General features: G+C 37.5%; 1 protein-coding gene across 1 annotated transcript in view; it reads right to left on the bottom strand.

Annotated features, from left to right (window-relative positions):
* IFT80 (intraflagellar transport 80) overlaps positions 1 to 16,165 on the bottom strand; it is an 82,890-nt gene that overhangs the window by 25,983 nt on the left and 40,742 nt on the right. Inside the window, exons 7-8 of the mRNA XM_054713686.1 lie at positions 9,844 to 10,023; positions 284 to 402 (exon numbers count right to left, since the gene is read on the bottom strand). Coding sequence (XP_054569661.1) covers positions 284 to 402; positions 9,844 to 10,023 — 299 coding nt within the window. The remainder of the gene's footprint in view (positions 1 to 283; positions 403 to 9,843; positions 10,024 to 16,165) is intronic.

Consider the following 16,165-nt stretch of genomic DNA (forward strand, 5'->3'; position numbering starts at 1 on the left):
TATCAGCTGCTCCTAGTCTTTTCTGTACTTTGAAATCAAATTATACTAAATTCCTTAGAACTGTGAGCAAAGTAAGAGCATACACGATTTCAGAGAAGTATTTTAAAAGTGAGTATTAACCTTTGATTCACAAACTTTATTAGATCTATTTTCACTGCTCTTGGCTCACTTTTTCTCACTCTTGTTTGGGATTAAGTTCAGGATAGGAACTTGATGTGAAAGATTAAAAATAAATTCCTCATCACAGACAAAACTGGATTTTTAAGAAATGCAAGATGCTTACGAGAACACATAACATTGAAGAGACGTTGAAACAACTAGGTGGGCATAGTTCAAAGATGCTTTAATGACTCTGTCACGGAATTCCAGTAAATCCACTGCATCATTAAGAACGTTACGCACCTAAACAAGGAAAAATGGAATACCAACAAACAACATTAAAATACATCAAACTTTTATTAAGTAAGTTAGCAAGATTTTGAAAAACAAAAAATTCAATGCTCTCATGATTGTCCAATCACATAAAAAAGAACATTTCAAAAGTAACTGGGATAAGATGACATATTTGGGCATAAAATCAACCAACAAAATTATAGACATAAAAAACTTCTTAGAAATAAACAGAAAAAGATATATAGAGATTCCTAACATGCAAGCCAATCTGAATAATGTAGCAATAAGGTGAAAATGCTATAACATAGTCAAAGGAGTGTGGCAAATAGGAGTTGGAAAGAAAGTATACAGGTTGGGGCAAAAGTAGGTTTACAGTTGTTCATATGGAAAATAATACAATAATTAATAAATAATAATATAAGAATAAACTCTGTGTTTTTTGTACTTACAACTGTAAATCTACTTTTGCCCCACCCTGTATAATTTCTGCCCCAAACAGTATTAATGTATCTTTTTAGGGTTAGATTTTACTTTAAAATTTAAGTTCTAGCCCTAGCCGGTTTGGCTCAGTGGATGGAGCATCGGCCTGCAGACTGAAGGGTCCCAGGTTCAATTCTGGTCACATGCCTGGGTTGCAGGCTCAATCCCCAATAGGGGGCGTGCAGGAGGCAGCTGATTGATTCTCTCATCATTGATGTTTCTATCTCTCTCTCCCTTTCTCTCTGAAATCAATAAAAATATTTTTACAAATTTAAGTTCTAAAATAAGAGATATAACAATTTCAAAAGTAGAGTAGGAGGTGTTAGTGCATATTGACAAACCAAGCTGCACAGAAGGGGAGAGAATATTTCCATATGTAAAAACACATAGAGATAATATAAAAGTTAAGCACCAACTAACAAAAGGAGATTTGCACAGAGGTAATATATAAGAAAGTTAAGCACCAATTAACAAAAGGAGATTTGCCTTAGATAGTTAAAATTGTTATGTTCGTAACAGAATAAAGTTTGCAAGAATTTTAACAGTTGGTAGTATCAGATAAAAATCCTGAAGTTGGAGACCATTTGCCAAAAATTAGGAAAAATGTTGGGCAAGTTAAAATTATCTAATCTCTGGCCAATACCAGAATGGGTAAGATAATATAGTAGGAGCTGAAAAATAGAGAAAAAGAGTTTAATTGTAATTAGTATTACTTTAAATTCCCCTCAAAATGATATCATCTTCATAAATCCAGTATAATGTGACAATTACAGTATTAATGAAGAATAAAAGGGTATAGAAAAAAGATAGGAAAATAAAGTCAAACATCTTATAAGTATTTATTTGAAGTACTTCTACCTATAAGGCATATTCTATTTTTACTAGAGGCCCGGTTGCATGGATTCGTGCACCGGTGGGATCCCTCGGCCTGGCCTGCGCCCTCTTGCAATCCGGGACCCCCTTGGGGGATGTCAGACTGCAAATTTCAGCCCGATCCCCGCAGGCCAAGCCAAGGGACCCCACCGGTGCATGAATCCGTGCACTGGGCTTCTAGTACGCATGTAAGATCTTTGGTTAATCTCTTCCCACCCTCTCCCTTCGCCCTTCCCTCTGAGATTCATCAGTCTGTTACATGTTTCCATGCCTGTGCATTGAGCATCTGCCCCCTAGTGGTCAGTGCGTGTCATAGCTACCGGTCGAACAGTTGAACGGCTGCTTAGGCTTTTATATATATACTAGAGGCCCAGTGCACAAAATTTGTGCATGGGGGGGTGTCCCTCAGCCCAGCCTGCATCCTCTCCAATCTGGGACTCCTCAAGGGATGTTCGACTGCCCATTTACAGGGATTGGGCCATGGGGGTGTGGCCAACCTGGGTGAGGGGCTGAGGGTGTTTTCAGGCTGGCCACAGCCCCTTCAGGGTGGGGGGTCCCGCTGGGATGCCTGGCCAGCCTGGGTGAGGGGCTGATGGCTGTTTGCAGGCTGGCCACACACCCCGGCGACCCAAGCTCCCAGCCCCTCCTTTATTTCTTTTTCTTTTTTTTTTTTTTCAGCACCTCCTTAAGCAGAGGCCAGGACCGGCTGGAAGCAGGTATCTGGGATTTATTTATTTATCTTCTATAATTGAAACTTTGTAGCCTTGAGCAGAGGCCAGGGCTGGCCAGGGCGGGTGGGAAGCTTGGCTTCCTCCATCACTGGGGGCAACCCAAGCCTCCTGCTCGCTCCAGCTCTGTGGCCACCACCATCTTTGGTGGGTTAATTTGCATACTCACTCCTGATTGGCTGGTAGGTGTAGCGGAGTGATGGTCAATTTGCATGATTCTCTTTTATTAGTGTAAATAGATTATTTGCTCCTCAACTCCCATCCCCACCAAACTATTATCACCATGACAAGAGATAGCAAAATTATATACATGTAAATTCCTTGACCTAATAATTTTACTGTTAGAATTCTATCCCAGAGATAAACAAACAAAACTATGAAATAGCATACACACAAGGCAATTACTATACACAGCACTAATGGTAACAGCAAAAGATTAGAACAGCCCAACTATCTATCAACATGGGATAGGTTGAATAAACTGGTACATTCACAAAGTGGAATACTATGCAGCTGTGAAAGGAATAGGGAAGATCTATGGAGTGATCTCCAGGATATATTATATAATAAAAAATGTAAGATGTAAAACAGTGTGTATAGTATGATACCTTTTATCTAATAAAGGAAAGGATATGAAAATATATGGATTTGTTTCTATTAAAAACTAAAAATCTAAAACAGTATTGATTTATTATTTGAAACTATATTTTAGGGTACATATATAGCACCATTAATGTCTTCAGGAACCAAAATTTTCTTGTAAAAGAAAAATGCTTCAAATAAAATACCAAAAGTAAAACTCTGTAATCTTAAATTTGAACTTGAAACCTCAGTTTACACTCATGACATATTTTTATGTAAAAAATAAATATATTTCATCTAGAAGTAATGATCAAACCAGTAACAATGAGCACTCTAGCACCTGGATCATGGTCTCTAAGTAACATTTCCCTCCAAAAGGATCAAGGTCTTCTTGGAAGAATGGCTGATTCCAAGTCTGGAACAGGAAATATATAAGAGGAGCCTAGGGCATCTTATCAGAAATACAAGCAAGCTACTGAGTTCATCTCAAAAGAACACAGGAGCCAATGGCCAAAGCCATTGAGCATTAAAGAGAATAATGACTGAAATGGATTGAAACACATCAAAAATGTTAAAATTTGCAAATTTATAATGATATTATCAATAATAAAAAACTCATACTACAAAATCAATTCATTATGTGAAAACTGGTAAATACAGGAAAATAATTAAAAATTCATCTCTCTTCAGAGTAACCAAATAGTTGATGAGCCAAAGTCTTTGGTAAAAGAATTTTAGCTAATAAATGCAGAAGAATCATTAGAATTACAAGATTAACATTTTATAACCCTCAATGAAACATGGTTCTAGACAACTATCATCAACGGCTAAGAGGTATATGAAGTTAAAATTCTAATGAGGAATTATGAAATAGATGAATCAGACTGACAACACCTGAACATATTGATCAATCTTAGCATCATTAAAAGAGAAATAAGCAGATATAAGTGTCTCCTGATGTGATGCAGTAGAAAGTGCACAGCATCACCTACAAAGTCATCTTTATAGTATTAAGGCTCCACATCTAATAACCAGTCCACAGGAAATACAGGAGTTAGATGAACATGTTAAATTTAATCATACCACAGAGATGCAAATAGGAAAATGTGGTTTCTTAAACAAATAAATAAATAACAAGGAAGAGAAACTGTTTCAGATTTTAAAAGACTGAACAAACTAACAAAATGCAATATGGGACTTCGTTTCCTGATACAAACAAGCACACAATATCAATTACTTAATTGGAGAAATGGAACCTGTTACTGAGGAAAGACATTTAGAAGACAACCAGAGGAATGTGAAATATTATGGTTATGTTAAAATAAAAATAGTTCTTAACTTTTAGATACTTTAAAAGTTCTTAATAAAAAAGAGTGATGCCAGGACTACTGATAAAGAAAATGACTAGGTTCGCTTCCCTCTTCAATGAGTAGGGGAAATAACTACAAAAAGGGGAGCAGTCTTGGGGGTGGGAAGGAGAGCAGGTTTAAAGAAAGTAAAACCTAATTTTAAACACATTCTAGCAAGAAATAATCAACTGTTTGAAAATCATGCTTTAACTTTTTGTTATATTCTCAGCTATACAAAATGGTTTATTTAAAAAATTTTTATACTGCTGTTAATTTGAAATCTGTTAATCCTATTGTGGAATTTGGTGTTGTTGTTTTTTAAGATGTTTCTAATTGGATTTTTTAATCATGAATGGAATTTGGTCTGTATTTTCTGACAGAACCTAAGCTTTTTGTGGTTCTTAGTGTTCTGTGTAAAACTTAGTGTCAAAGTACGGTAATCAACTTTGAGGTTTTCCCTTCTATTCTGCTTTATATTACAAGCCCTTTAGGAAATGGGAACCTGGTGAATATACAATGAATTGTAAAATATTGTAATGTGTAACTTTTTCAACTGTGAAACTATGACTATTGGGTTTTTTTAATGAAAACAACTGCTGATAAAGTAAAAAAAAAGGGGGGGGGGCCCAGTCTAATGGCAAGTTTTCAAAGGAGCTGGAGTTCGTTAGGGAGGAAGAAGTTATCATGGTCTGGAATTAGCAGTGAGGGGTAAGGAAGACACCTACCCCGACCTCTGGACCCAGTAATACTTGGTATAAAGAAGAAAAACACCTTTACTTGAGAAGATTGTAGGAGAAACACCGGCCTCAGGGATCGGCTGGTTTTTACTTAGAACAGAAATGTGAAGAGTGCTTTCGGTGAAAAGGCTGATCTTTGTCTGAAGGCCACAGATGAGTGCTGCACAACTCTAGGTCTTAATGAATGGGCCGCTAGCACTGACCAAGTCGTAACTATAGGTGGTGACCCTGTGAGTCTCTGTTCAAATCTAGGCTTTTAAAGGTCTTCTTTCATAAAGGCGAGAAGAGAGCTATCCTGCAGAATCCCCCTCTCCCCACCCCACCCCTGATTTCAAACAGAGACCTGGCTCAGGCCACTCGACTCACTGCAAGTACTTGTGGTTCCATCAGCCAGCAGGAGCCACTCTCCTCACTGCTGCTGGGCCTGAGTCAAGCGGTCAAAGACTTCACTTCATACTCCGCATTTTGTTCCATTTTTGGTCCACAGAGATGTTTATCTTGTTTTTGAGTCAAGATAAGTCTTTTTTAAAAATATTTTTTCATATATTATTGATGTCTTTGGAGCCAAAGGTATATCTATTCCTTCCAAGTGAGAACTTATGACATGAGCTTGACCAGCAGTCTGAGCTCCCAGAGACATTTTAAAAGGCCCAAAATGCCATCCTTGCTGGAAACATTTTAAAGCTAATGGAGTGAAATAAAAGTTTTTAAAGGACGTTATATGGTAGTTTCTTTATAGCAATATGATATCCAGTGAAACTAACTGGCTCTTAATACAGGTTTAGGAACATTCAATATTTAAAAACCTGATTGTGTAGGTCTCTGCTTTTATTCAAATTATATACATATTTCTTTTTTTTTATTGATTTTTTTTACAGAGAGGAAGAGAGAGGGATAGAGAGTCAGAAACATCGATGAGAGAGAGACATTGATCAGCTGCCTCCTGCACAACCCCCACCGGGGATGTGCCTGCAACCAACGTACATGCCCTTGACCGGAATCGAACCTGGGACCTTTCAGTCCGCAGGCCGACGCTCTATCCACTGAGCCAAACCGGCCTCGGCTATATACATATTTCTTAAAATTCATATTTGCCTAAAGCTTTACGTAGAGGAACTTCTCTTTGTGAATCTGGAACACCAGAACCAAACAGGAATAAAATATCCCAAAACTAAAGATACAGTGATAATTGCCGTTAAAATGTCAAATCTCTAGCAAATCCTACATCAAAATGTCTTGAGAGAATTTTAAATTGCATCCATTATTCTGTTCAATTCTGGAAAGATTCAGGATTAACTTCTTGATACTTGTATTACCTAATACTTGTACCTAACTACAACATTTAAGTCCTCAGATTGACATAAGTCCAAAAAATCTGTTTCCTCATTTACAAAATACCCACTTAATCCTATAATTAGCTATAATTATAGAAATAGCTACCATTTATTTTTGTTTTACATACATTATCACATTTAATTCTCAAAAGCACTCTATTATTAACTCTTACCTTTACAGAAGATAAAACTAAGAATCAAATAACGTTGAACTTCTGCAACTATTAAAAATCAAAGCAGTGCCCTATGCTAAATTAAGAGTGGTAGGAAAGAGGTAAACTGGAGACCTGAGAAATGCCGTATCTCTCCTTCTGTACCTCTGCCTTCCAGGCACTTCCTCCTAACAAAGCCATCAATTATCCATTTTGGAAAAAAGTCTCCACTGGGATCCGACCTGGAGGCAAGGAGCAGATTAAGAAACCTTCTCTCTCAAGGTTCCTGGGTCACACAAAAGCGGAGGAACAGGAATTCAGGAAGGGCAATGTAGCCTGCTGCCAGGTGAAGGTCTAAATTCAAGAATTAATGACTCAACATGATCTCTGGTTTCTGAGTCAATGAAACACAAACCAACCAACAGTCTAAGTTTCTAATGAAATTGTAAAATCTAGCCCTAGTCGGTTTGGCTCAGTGGATAGAGCATCGGCCTGCAGACTAAAGGTTCCCAGGTTCGTTTCTGGCCAAGGGCACATGTCCGGGTTGATCCCCCCCCCCCCAGTAGGGGGCATGCAGGAGGCAGCCAATCAGTGATGTTTCTATCTGTCTCTCTCCCTTCCTCTCTGAAATCAATAAAAAATATATATAAAAAAAGAAATTGCAAAATTCTAAACCAGGCAAACAAAATGTTGTGATTAATCAGTCCTTATGGCAATCCGTGATCCCACCTCACAACAAAATTAAGTGGGCTATTTCTACCTCTGGGTATTTATGCAAAAAAAAAACACAACAACACTAATTTGAAAAGATACATATATACATCCTTATGTTAACTGTAGCATTAGTTACAATCGCCAAGATATAGACACAACCTAGTGTCCATTGGTATATGAATGGATAAAGATGATGTTTTCTATATATGTGTGTGTGTGTGTACATACACACACATACACACACTGAGTGGCCAGATTATTATGCGTTCAATGATCATAATAATCTGGCCATTCAGTGTATACACACACACACACACACACACACACACACACACACACACGTACTCTAGGTATCTCCAATAGAATATTACTCAGCAAGAAAAAAGAATAGAATATTGCCATTTGCAACAACATGGAGAGACCTAGACAATAATGCTAAGTGAAATAAATCAGACAAAGAAAGACAAATGCTGTATGATTTAGTTATATGTGAAATCTAAAACAAAACCAATGAATAAACAAAATGAAACAAACAGGCCCACAGATATAGAGAACAAGCTGATGGTTACTGAAGGGGAGAGGGGGAGTGGAGGAAGAAAAGAATTTGCACTATAATGGGGTTCTATTAGGGTTCTCTGAATATCATTGTGCAGGTTGTTGGAATTATAAATAAGTAAATCAAACAACCAATCAATCAATCCCCAATTTCTTCCATTAGGGGCTGAAAATTATTAATTAAGTGGGCTACTAAAATGAATAGTTCCCAAAAAGAGAATCCTTCCAAGTGGGAGACTGTCCCAGAAAGATAAACTAGAATTGCCAAATTAACCAGGCAACTAACTCTATTGCTAAGAAAAAGGGGTCTCGGGTTCTCAGGATATTACTGGCTGGCTGTGTTTTAGCTATGGACCTGGCAATCACTGTTGTTTTCTCTTCTCCCCTTTTCCCATCTGTTTTCACTGAAGCTCTCCTGTTTTCCCCTTGTCACTGTAAATTGGGAATATGGGGAGGGGGAGAAGAGTAATTAAAATTCACTTTTATAGTTTTCTAGACCAGAGATTTGGAGCTGAATGAAATGACTGGAAGAATCTGCATTATCTCTTTTTAGGGAGGGAGGGTTTGTTTTCCATCGCATATGGAATAGCTGCATTAGTTGAGTAGTGAATTTCTGAGTTACACATATATGAATAAGGGTATGTATATGTGGTTAGGTAACTTGTAAGGTGGCTCTTAATGATCCTCACCTCCTAGTATTCACATCCTTCTGTAAGTCTCTCCAGTGTGTGGACTGGACCTAGTAGTAGCTTGCTTCTAAAGACAGACTATGGAAAAAGTGATGAGTCACTTTTGGGGGGAGAAAATAGATATGAACATGAATGGGGCAGGTTTGGTCATGGGTTGATCATGTTGGGCTGGGTGATAAGTACATAGAGATTCATTATACTACTCTGTTTATGAAATTTAAAATTTAAAAATAAGTAAACAAAACAAAGAAAAATTAGCATATACCAAATCACTATTACTTTGGTGACCATATTATCCAAATTTTAAAATCTGGGTAATTAGGCTAAAGAATATTTGAATAGATCTGTCCAAGAAATCATAAGATATATGCTTCCAAAATGTTATAGTATTTATAACAATCTGAATTGTGAGTACTGAAGGAGGAAGTTACAGACAGGAGGAAGAGGAGGAAGGGGGAGGAGGAAGGTAGAGTTGCCCTTTCTTTGGCAGAGGCTTTGCCATTGGCACATTGTCCTTGGCCTCTTCCTCCTCCCTTTTGTCAATTAACTTTAAAAATATTTGTGGAATGCTTATTATATATATGCAAGGCACTGGGTTAGGCCCCATCGGGGAGATAAAGACAAGTGAAATATGGTACTGAGTAAGCGGCTTACAACTGAATAGAGAACCCCTCTCTCTGACGTTCTCTACCTATAAATTATTTCCCTTTGCCTCCCATTCCGCATTCCAACCTTTCTGTCTTAATCTACAAAGTATTTCACTCCAGAATTACCCGTTTTCTTCCTAACTACCAATAAGAACTTCCTATTATTTTCCCAATTTGGCTTGCCTTAGGTAATTCTTAATAGGAAAAAAAATTAATGAGGTTAAATAAACTCATACAACTATAAATAAATAAAATAATGCAATCCAGACTCTGATGAGAAGGTTAGGCCTGCCTTCGGGTCAGGTCCAGGAATTAAATCTAACCTGTCATAGCTGTCTCCCCCTTCCTCAGCTGTATCTACACTTTCTCTAAATGCTTCAAGTTTCACTATCCCTGCCTCAACCCCAGAACCTCAGTAACTATGGACACTCGGGCTCTATCTCATGAATGTCATGAAGAGGATCACTAATAGTATAGTTAAAATACATCTAATGTGACTGAATTTTTATAAACTTAATTTAAATACTATTAACGAAGATAATCCCATAATCTGTAGAGTGAACTAATGTGAAAAGAAGCAGGTTTAATCAACCATAGACCATAATCATACCTGCATAGTCCGTCTTTTGGTTAATGTTACTTGAAAATTTTTCCACTCCCAACGTTGCTCCACCACGTGTGCGAAGACCACATGTCCATTTCCGCAGGCTCCAGCAATCTGGGTGCCATCAACCGACCAGGCAATATTAAATACGCTGCCAGTGTTGGGCTTTTCCAGAGCATATGACCACTTGGGGAAGAAAAAACAAGAGGAAAATTCATTTATTTAAAAAAAATTTTAAGTAAGTTTTAAACCGAGGACACGTTAACATATTAAGACAATTCTTTTTAAACGTGCCCTGGCTGATGTGTCTCTGTGGTTAGAGTGCTGGGCCACACACCGAACAGTCTTGGGTTCGATTCCTGGTCAAGGGCACGTACCTCGGTGGCACATTCCACCCCTGGCCTTGGTTGGGGGGAGTGCAGAGCAACCAATCCATGTGTCTCTCTCACATCCATGTTTTTCTCTCTCTGCTTCTTTCCTTCCCTCCCTTCTTCCCTCTCTCCCAACTCTCGACTCTCTAAAAATCAATGGGGGAAACAATATCCTTGCGTGAGGATTAACCAAAATTTAAAAAGTATCTTCATTCTAAAATTAGTGAGAAATATTTTTCTTAATTACTAGTATAGGGAACTAAACAAAAGACGTAATTTTTGAAGTACACAGTAGAATATGTATGAAACATGTAACATGTATGAAATCTTTCAAGAAATGCAAAACATCCACACCATTTCCAATCACATAATTACTTTTAAGTAATAATACTGAATGGATACATACAAAGATTCTGTAGGGAAAAATAAAGGCATCTTACTATTAATTCTACAGTTTCTATATCTAAAGATTTCTGATTATATTTCAAGAATGTCATTAAAAATTGAAACTAAACACACACTGCAACTAAAGCATTTTTGATATACGCCTAAAATCATGGAAGTATAGGTAATTGATTTCTTGTTTTCAGAATGCAGTAAGTATAACCTCTTCTAGGACCTATCTATCTATGTGAGAATGTTACCTAGAGATATCAATTAGCATCAGCTGGAACAAAAGAGGTGCATGTGTAAGACAGTAACAAACATTTTTTGAAAGATGGTATTACAGCCCCGGCCAGTGTGGCTCAATTGGTTGAGTGTTGTCCTGTGACCTGGAAGGTTGCTGGTTTGATTCAGGTCAGGGTTGCAGCTCGATCCCCAGTAGGGGGCGTGCAGGAGGCAGCCAATCAATGTTACACTCTCACATTGATGCTTCTCTCTCTCTCTCTAAAAATATTAAAAGAAAAAAAATATGTGGAAGGGGACCTTACAGATTAAAAGAGATCTAAGACATTTGTCAACCAATCACCAATCACAATTATTATACCTTATTTGCATCTTAATTCCCACAAACTGAAAAACAAAAAAACAATTGGAAAATTCTGAACAGTGACTGTTGAGAATATTAAGGAATTATTGTTAATTGTTTTTAGGTTTAATAATGGTATGGAGGTTAGATTTTTAAAAGCCTCTGTGTTTTTTAATGGTGAGTAGAAATATTTAACGATAAAATTCTATGATGTCAGGGATTTGCTCAGAATAATCTGGGCCATGGTACAGATGAGGTAGGAATTAGCCATCAGTCGACAATTGTTGAAAGCTGAGTAATAGGGTAAATGGGAATTCATTACACCATTGTAACCTTCAAATGTAACCAATAAATGTTAGGGGAATTCATTACACACCATTGTAACCTTCAAATGTAACCAATAAATGTTATTGTTTAGTATCATGAACTCAATAATTTTAACATATTTGATGTGCTTTAATAAATATAATGCTCCAATTAGCCCAATTTTAGCCAGTGGGATCCCTTGAAGTTGGTTTTTTAGTTGTTGTTTTTTAATGGAATCTTGTATTTTCCATCACTTTCCTTGTTTTCTATATGACAAAATGTTCCAGATTCATATTTTATATTTCCTGACCCACACCTGGAGTCAGCCTTTACTTCAATGCACCCTAATGTGGAAAATGGTATTGAGAGAAAACCCCTAGGCCTTTTTTTTTTTTTTTTTAAATCCTCACCCAAGGATATTTTCCATTATTTTATTTTATTTTATTTTTATAGAGAGTGGAAGAGAGAGGGAAAGACAGAGAGAAACATCAATGTGAGAGGAAAAAATTGATTGGTTGCCTCCCGCATGTGCCAGGGCCCGGGCCAAAGAGGAGCCTGCAACCGAGGTATGTGCCCTTGACCAGAATCGAACCCGAGACCCTTCGGTCCACAGGCCAATGCTCTATCCACTGAGCCAAACCAGGTAGGGTGCCCCTAGGCCTTTTAATGAACAGAATTAGGAAATTTTTTCATGAATTCAAACTGACACTTCCAATTCAAACCCAGGAACTAGATAATTTTTATTTATCCTTGCCAATCTTACCTCAGTATCTCCTTTCTCCTAGCCCAAAACCCCAGTTCTTCAGAGAACCAATATAAGTATTCAAAATAACAATATCAACATCACAAATGGTTACAAGTTTTAAATTTTATTTTTTCACTCTTTTGCCCTTAAGCCTATTTCTTTTTAAAAAAATAAAAACATTGAGATACATTTCACATATTATAAAATCCCCTTTTAAAGTATAGAATTCAGTGGTTTTTATTATAGTCAGAGTTGTACAACCATCACTACTATGGAATTTCAGAACATTTTACCACAAAAAGAAACCCATACCCATTAGCAGTTGTCCATTCCCCAGATCCCCCAGCTCATGGCAACCACTAATCTATTTTCATTTTCTATTCTGGTCATTTCATATAAATGCAATAATACATTATGTGGCTTTTGTGACTGGCTTCTTTCACTTTAATGTTTTCAAGGTTTATCCATGTTGTAGCATGTGTCACATCTCTTTGCTTACCAAATAATATTGGATTGTATAAATATTACATATATTGTTTGGGTTTTGGGGCATTTGGGTTTTTCAGCTTTTTGGCCATCATAAATAATGCTGTTATGAACATTTGTGTATAGGCTTTTGTGTGGGCATACGTTTTCATTTCTCTGGGTACACACCTAGGAGTAGAATTGCTGGGTCTATGGTAACTCTATGTTTGCATTTGAGGAGCTGAAAAGCTTTTTCAAAGTGGCAGGGTAATTCTCTCCTGAGTCTCTACTGTGAGCACAAGGAGCTGACAATCAAGTCAAGTAGTCACCTGAAGTAGTTCCTCTCTGGGTAGTTATACAAACAACTAAATACAATTGGGCTCATTTATTTAATTCATTTTTGAGTTTTTAAAAAATGTTGCCTCTGCCATTATCTTTCCCCTTCAGTCTATCTTTATTAAAATTATACTGATGCTATGCTTCCATAGTTTAATTGTATTTTTAGACCATCTATATATATAAAACCCTAATATGCAAATAGACTGAATGGCAGAACAACCAAACAACCAAACAACCAGTCGCTATGACATGCGCTGACCTCCAGGGGGCGCGCGTGGAACATGGCGGGTGTCGGCAGCAGGCAGCACAGCACAGAACATGACGGGCATCGGCCAGAGTAGAATGGGGGAGCAGGTGAGTGGGGGTGCCAGACCAAGGCAGGGCACCGGTTGCTGTCATTGGGGCAAGCCTCTGGTGGTTACTGAAAATTCTTTGCTCCCACGCGCCACGGTCCCACCCAGCCCTGCTTGCACCCGCTGCTGGCACCAGAGCCGCCGCTCGCACCCACTGCCAGCACCCAGCGCCATCAGCGGCTACGAGTGGCAGCTGCCGGCCCTAATCGCTCCTCAGGGCTTCTCCACCTCCCCCTGCTCCTAAGGGGCAATCGGGGCTGGCAGCTGCCTCTCGCAACCACAGCCAGTGCCGCTGCTCGCACCCGCTGCCAGCGCCCAACGCTAGTCCTGATCACTCAGTGCCGTCAACAGGTGCAAGCGGCACTTGCCGACCCCGATCGCCCCTGAGGGCTTCTCCACCTTCCCCTGCTCCTGAGGGGAGATCAGGGCAGCAGCCGCCGCTCGCACCTGCTTATGGCGCCGGCCCTGCTCACAACTGCTGCTGGCGCTGGCCCAAATCGCTCCACGCCTTCAGTGGTTGCGAGTGGGGCTGGCGCCGTCAACACGTGGGGTGGCCAGGAGGGGGCATGGAGGATGGGCCGAGACCCGCCCCTGTGCCCACCACAACCTCACAGCCCACTGCAGACTTGCAGCCCACAGTTCCTTTCGGGGTGCATGAATTCGTGCACTGGGCCCCTAGTAATATAATATTGAGCTAAAATAAGTATTCAACATCAATACTAAAAGTAAAAGGATATGTAAAAATTTATTTATAGTCATCACAACCATGTAAAATTTTCTCAAAGACTTGTAAGGTACGTAGAAAATGAAAATATTTTATTTTTGGCATAATTATGGATATTATTTTTTCTATTTTTGTTTTATTTTTCTTATACTTCTTTTTGCCATAGATTACTTCATTATATAAGCCTTAGATCTAATTAAACTATTTCATATTAGTCACTATTTGTGCCTATACAATACTAGTGAGGTTTTCTATTTTTTCCCCTAATTCCAGACAATAAATTGTAGGTAACAGTTTCCTTAGGATACAGAATATGAAAAAGCAAACAAAAATTAGTTTGGGAGTGGTTAAGTGCAACTAATTTCTATAACCACAAAATAAATAAGCAAACATAAAAATAGAAAAATCAGTAATTATAAAAAGTTTATAGAACACAAATATGACCTGTATTGATAATATGACCCAAATTATTTTGAGCTGTCTAGGAAGAAGCACTATGCCACTGAACAAGAACATAACAAATTGCTGTTACACTTTTGAAAGACTTAGCAATATATTTTTATTTGTAATATCTTTGTTTTCAGTATACTGGCCTCAGGTACACTAACTGATTTTTAAGATCAATATTCTCTCTCATATACCGGGAATTAGCAAATTACAATGTCTTAAATCATGTGTTGCTATATATCAGCCATTTTCAATAGGTGTGCCACAAGAACTTTTAAAACATGCAATACCTGACCTATTTTCCCTTAGACTGTCAAATAAAAAAATGACAACAGCAACATAACAATAGTCGTCTGATGAGAATGGATCAAAATTATACCTTTTTTTCAGACTGGCAAAAAATATATTTTTTGGTATGATGCAGAATTTTAGGAATTAGTTTATGTGTGCCATGAGATGAAAAATTGCTGCTATACATACATAACTATGAAAAGTTACATACAACAGTAAGACCAATTACTGCAGATGATAAGTTATTTTAATTGAGTGGAAGAATAAATGCACAAAGGGCAATGTTTTCATTACAATGGCAAACTGGGTATTTAAGAACAGAGAAAATAAGAATGGCAGTAAGTTCTCTTTTACACAAGCAATAGCACCACCTGCTGATACATAAAAGCAACAATGTCATTTAAAAGGTAACTTACATTCAAATCTTTTCCCTTGAATTCTGTTACATTTAACTTATTAGAATGCAATTCATTAATATATTCTGCATATTTACTTATGACTATGTTAACTTGAAAGATTTTACCTTACATATATGAAGCATGCCTTTCTTAAAAGTCAAAGGTTAAAAATAAAAATTATTATGGGATCTAGAGAAAAACTGTGGCATTATGGCTTTTAATTTTTCATCCACAAGTAATTCACTTACACCATAATTTACTTCACTAACCACTCAATAATGTACATTTAGTTTGTGTCTGATATTCCCTGACCACCTCACCTTTATTTTTTATAGTATTTTATTACCATTTAACTTACTACATATTCATTTTGTTTGTTTTCATACAGTCTTTCATCTGCAGGAATAAAAACTCAGAGCAGGGAATTTATTTTGTTTACTGCTGTCTAACACATAGGGCAAGTGCCTGGCATATAATAGACTCAAATATTTGTGAAGAATTAGTGAATATGAAAATAAATAAACATGCAATACATTTTTAAACTTCCTTACAAGTATAATACCTGTGTCAAAAGTTTCAAGGATCTTGATAGATTTGCCAAATTATATTTAAGAAAAGTTGTACCAATAAATGCTCTCTTCGATGCATTATGAGGAGTTCCATTTTCCCATATTTTGATAAGTGGGAAATGGCATTGTACTATGATTTTTATTTGCACGAAACTCGTTATTAAAGAGACTGGACATATTTTGGGGTTCTGGGGATATTTACAATATATTTCTTTTATCCTTTGATCATTTTTTTCAGTTCCAGATTTTTTATTTGTTTCATTTTTATAATTTCTATCCTTTTTATTTGTTTGGACCTTGTTCTCCTGGTGCCCTTTAGTTCTTTGAGCATATTTAAGATCATTGTGCCC

Source organism: Eptesicus fuscus, chromosome 3, assembly GCF_027574615.1.
Source record: "Eptesicus fuscus isolate TK198812 chromosome 3, DD_ASM_mEF_20220401, whole genome shotgun sequence".
NCBI classification, from domain to species: Eukaryota; Metazoa; Chordata; class Mammalia; order Chiroptera; family Vespertilionidae; genus Eptesicus; species Eptesicus fuscus.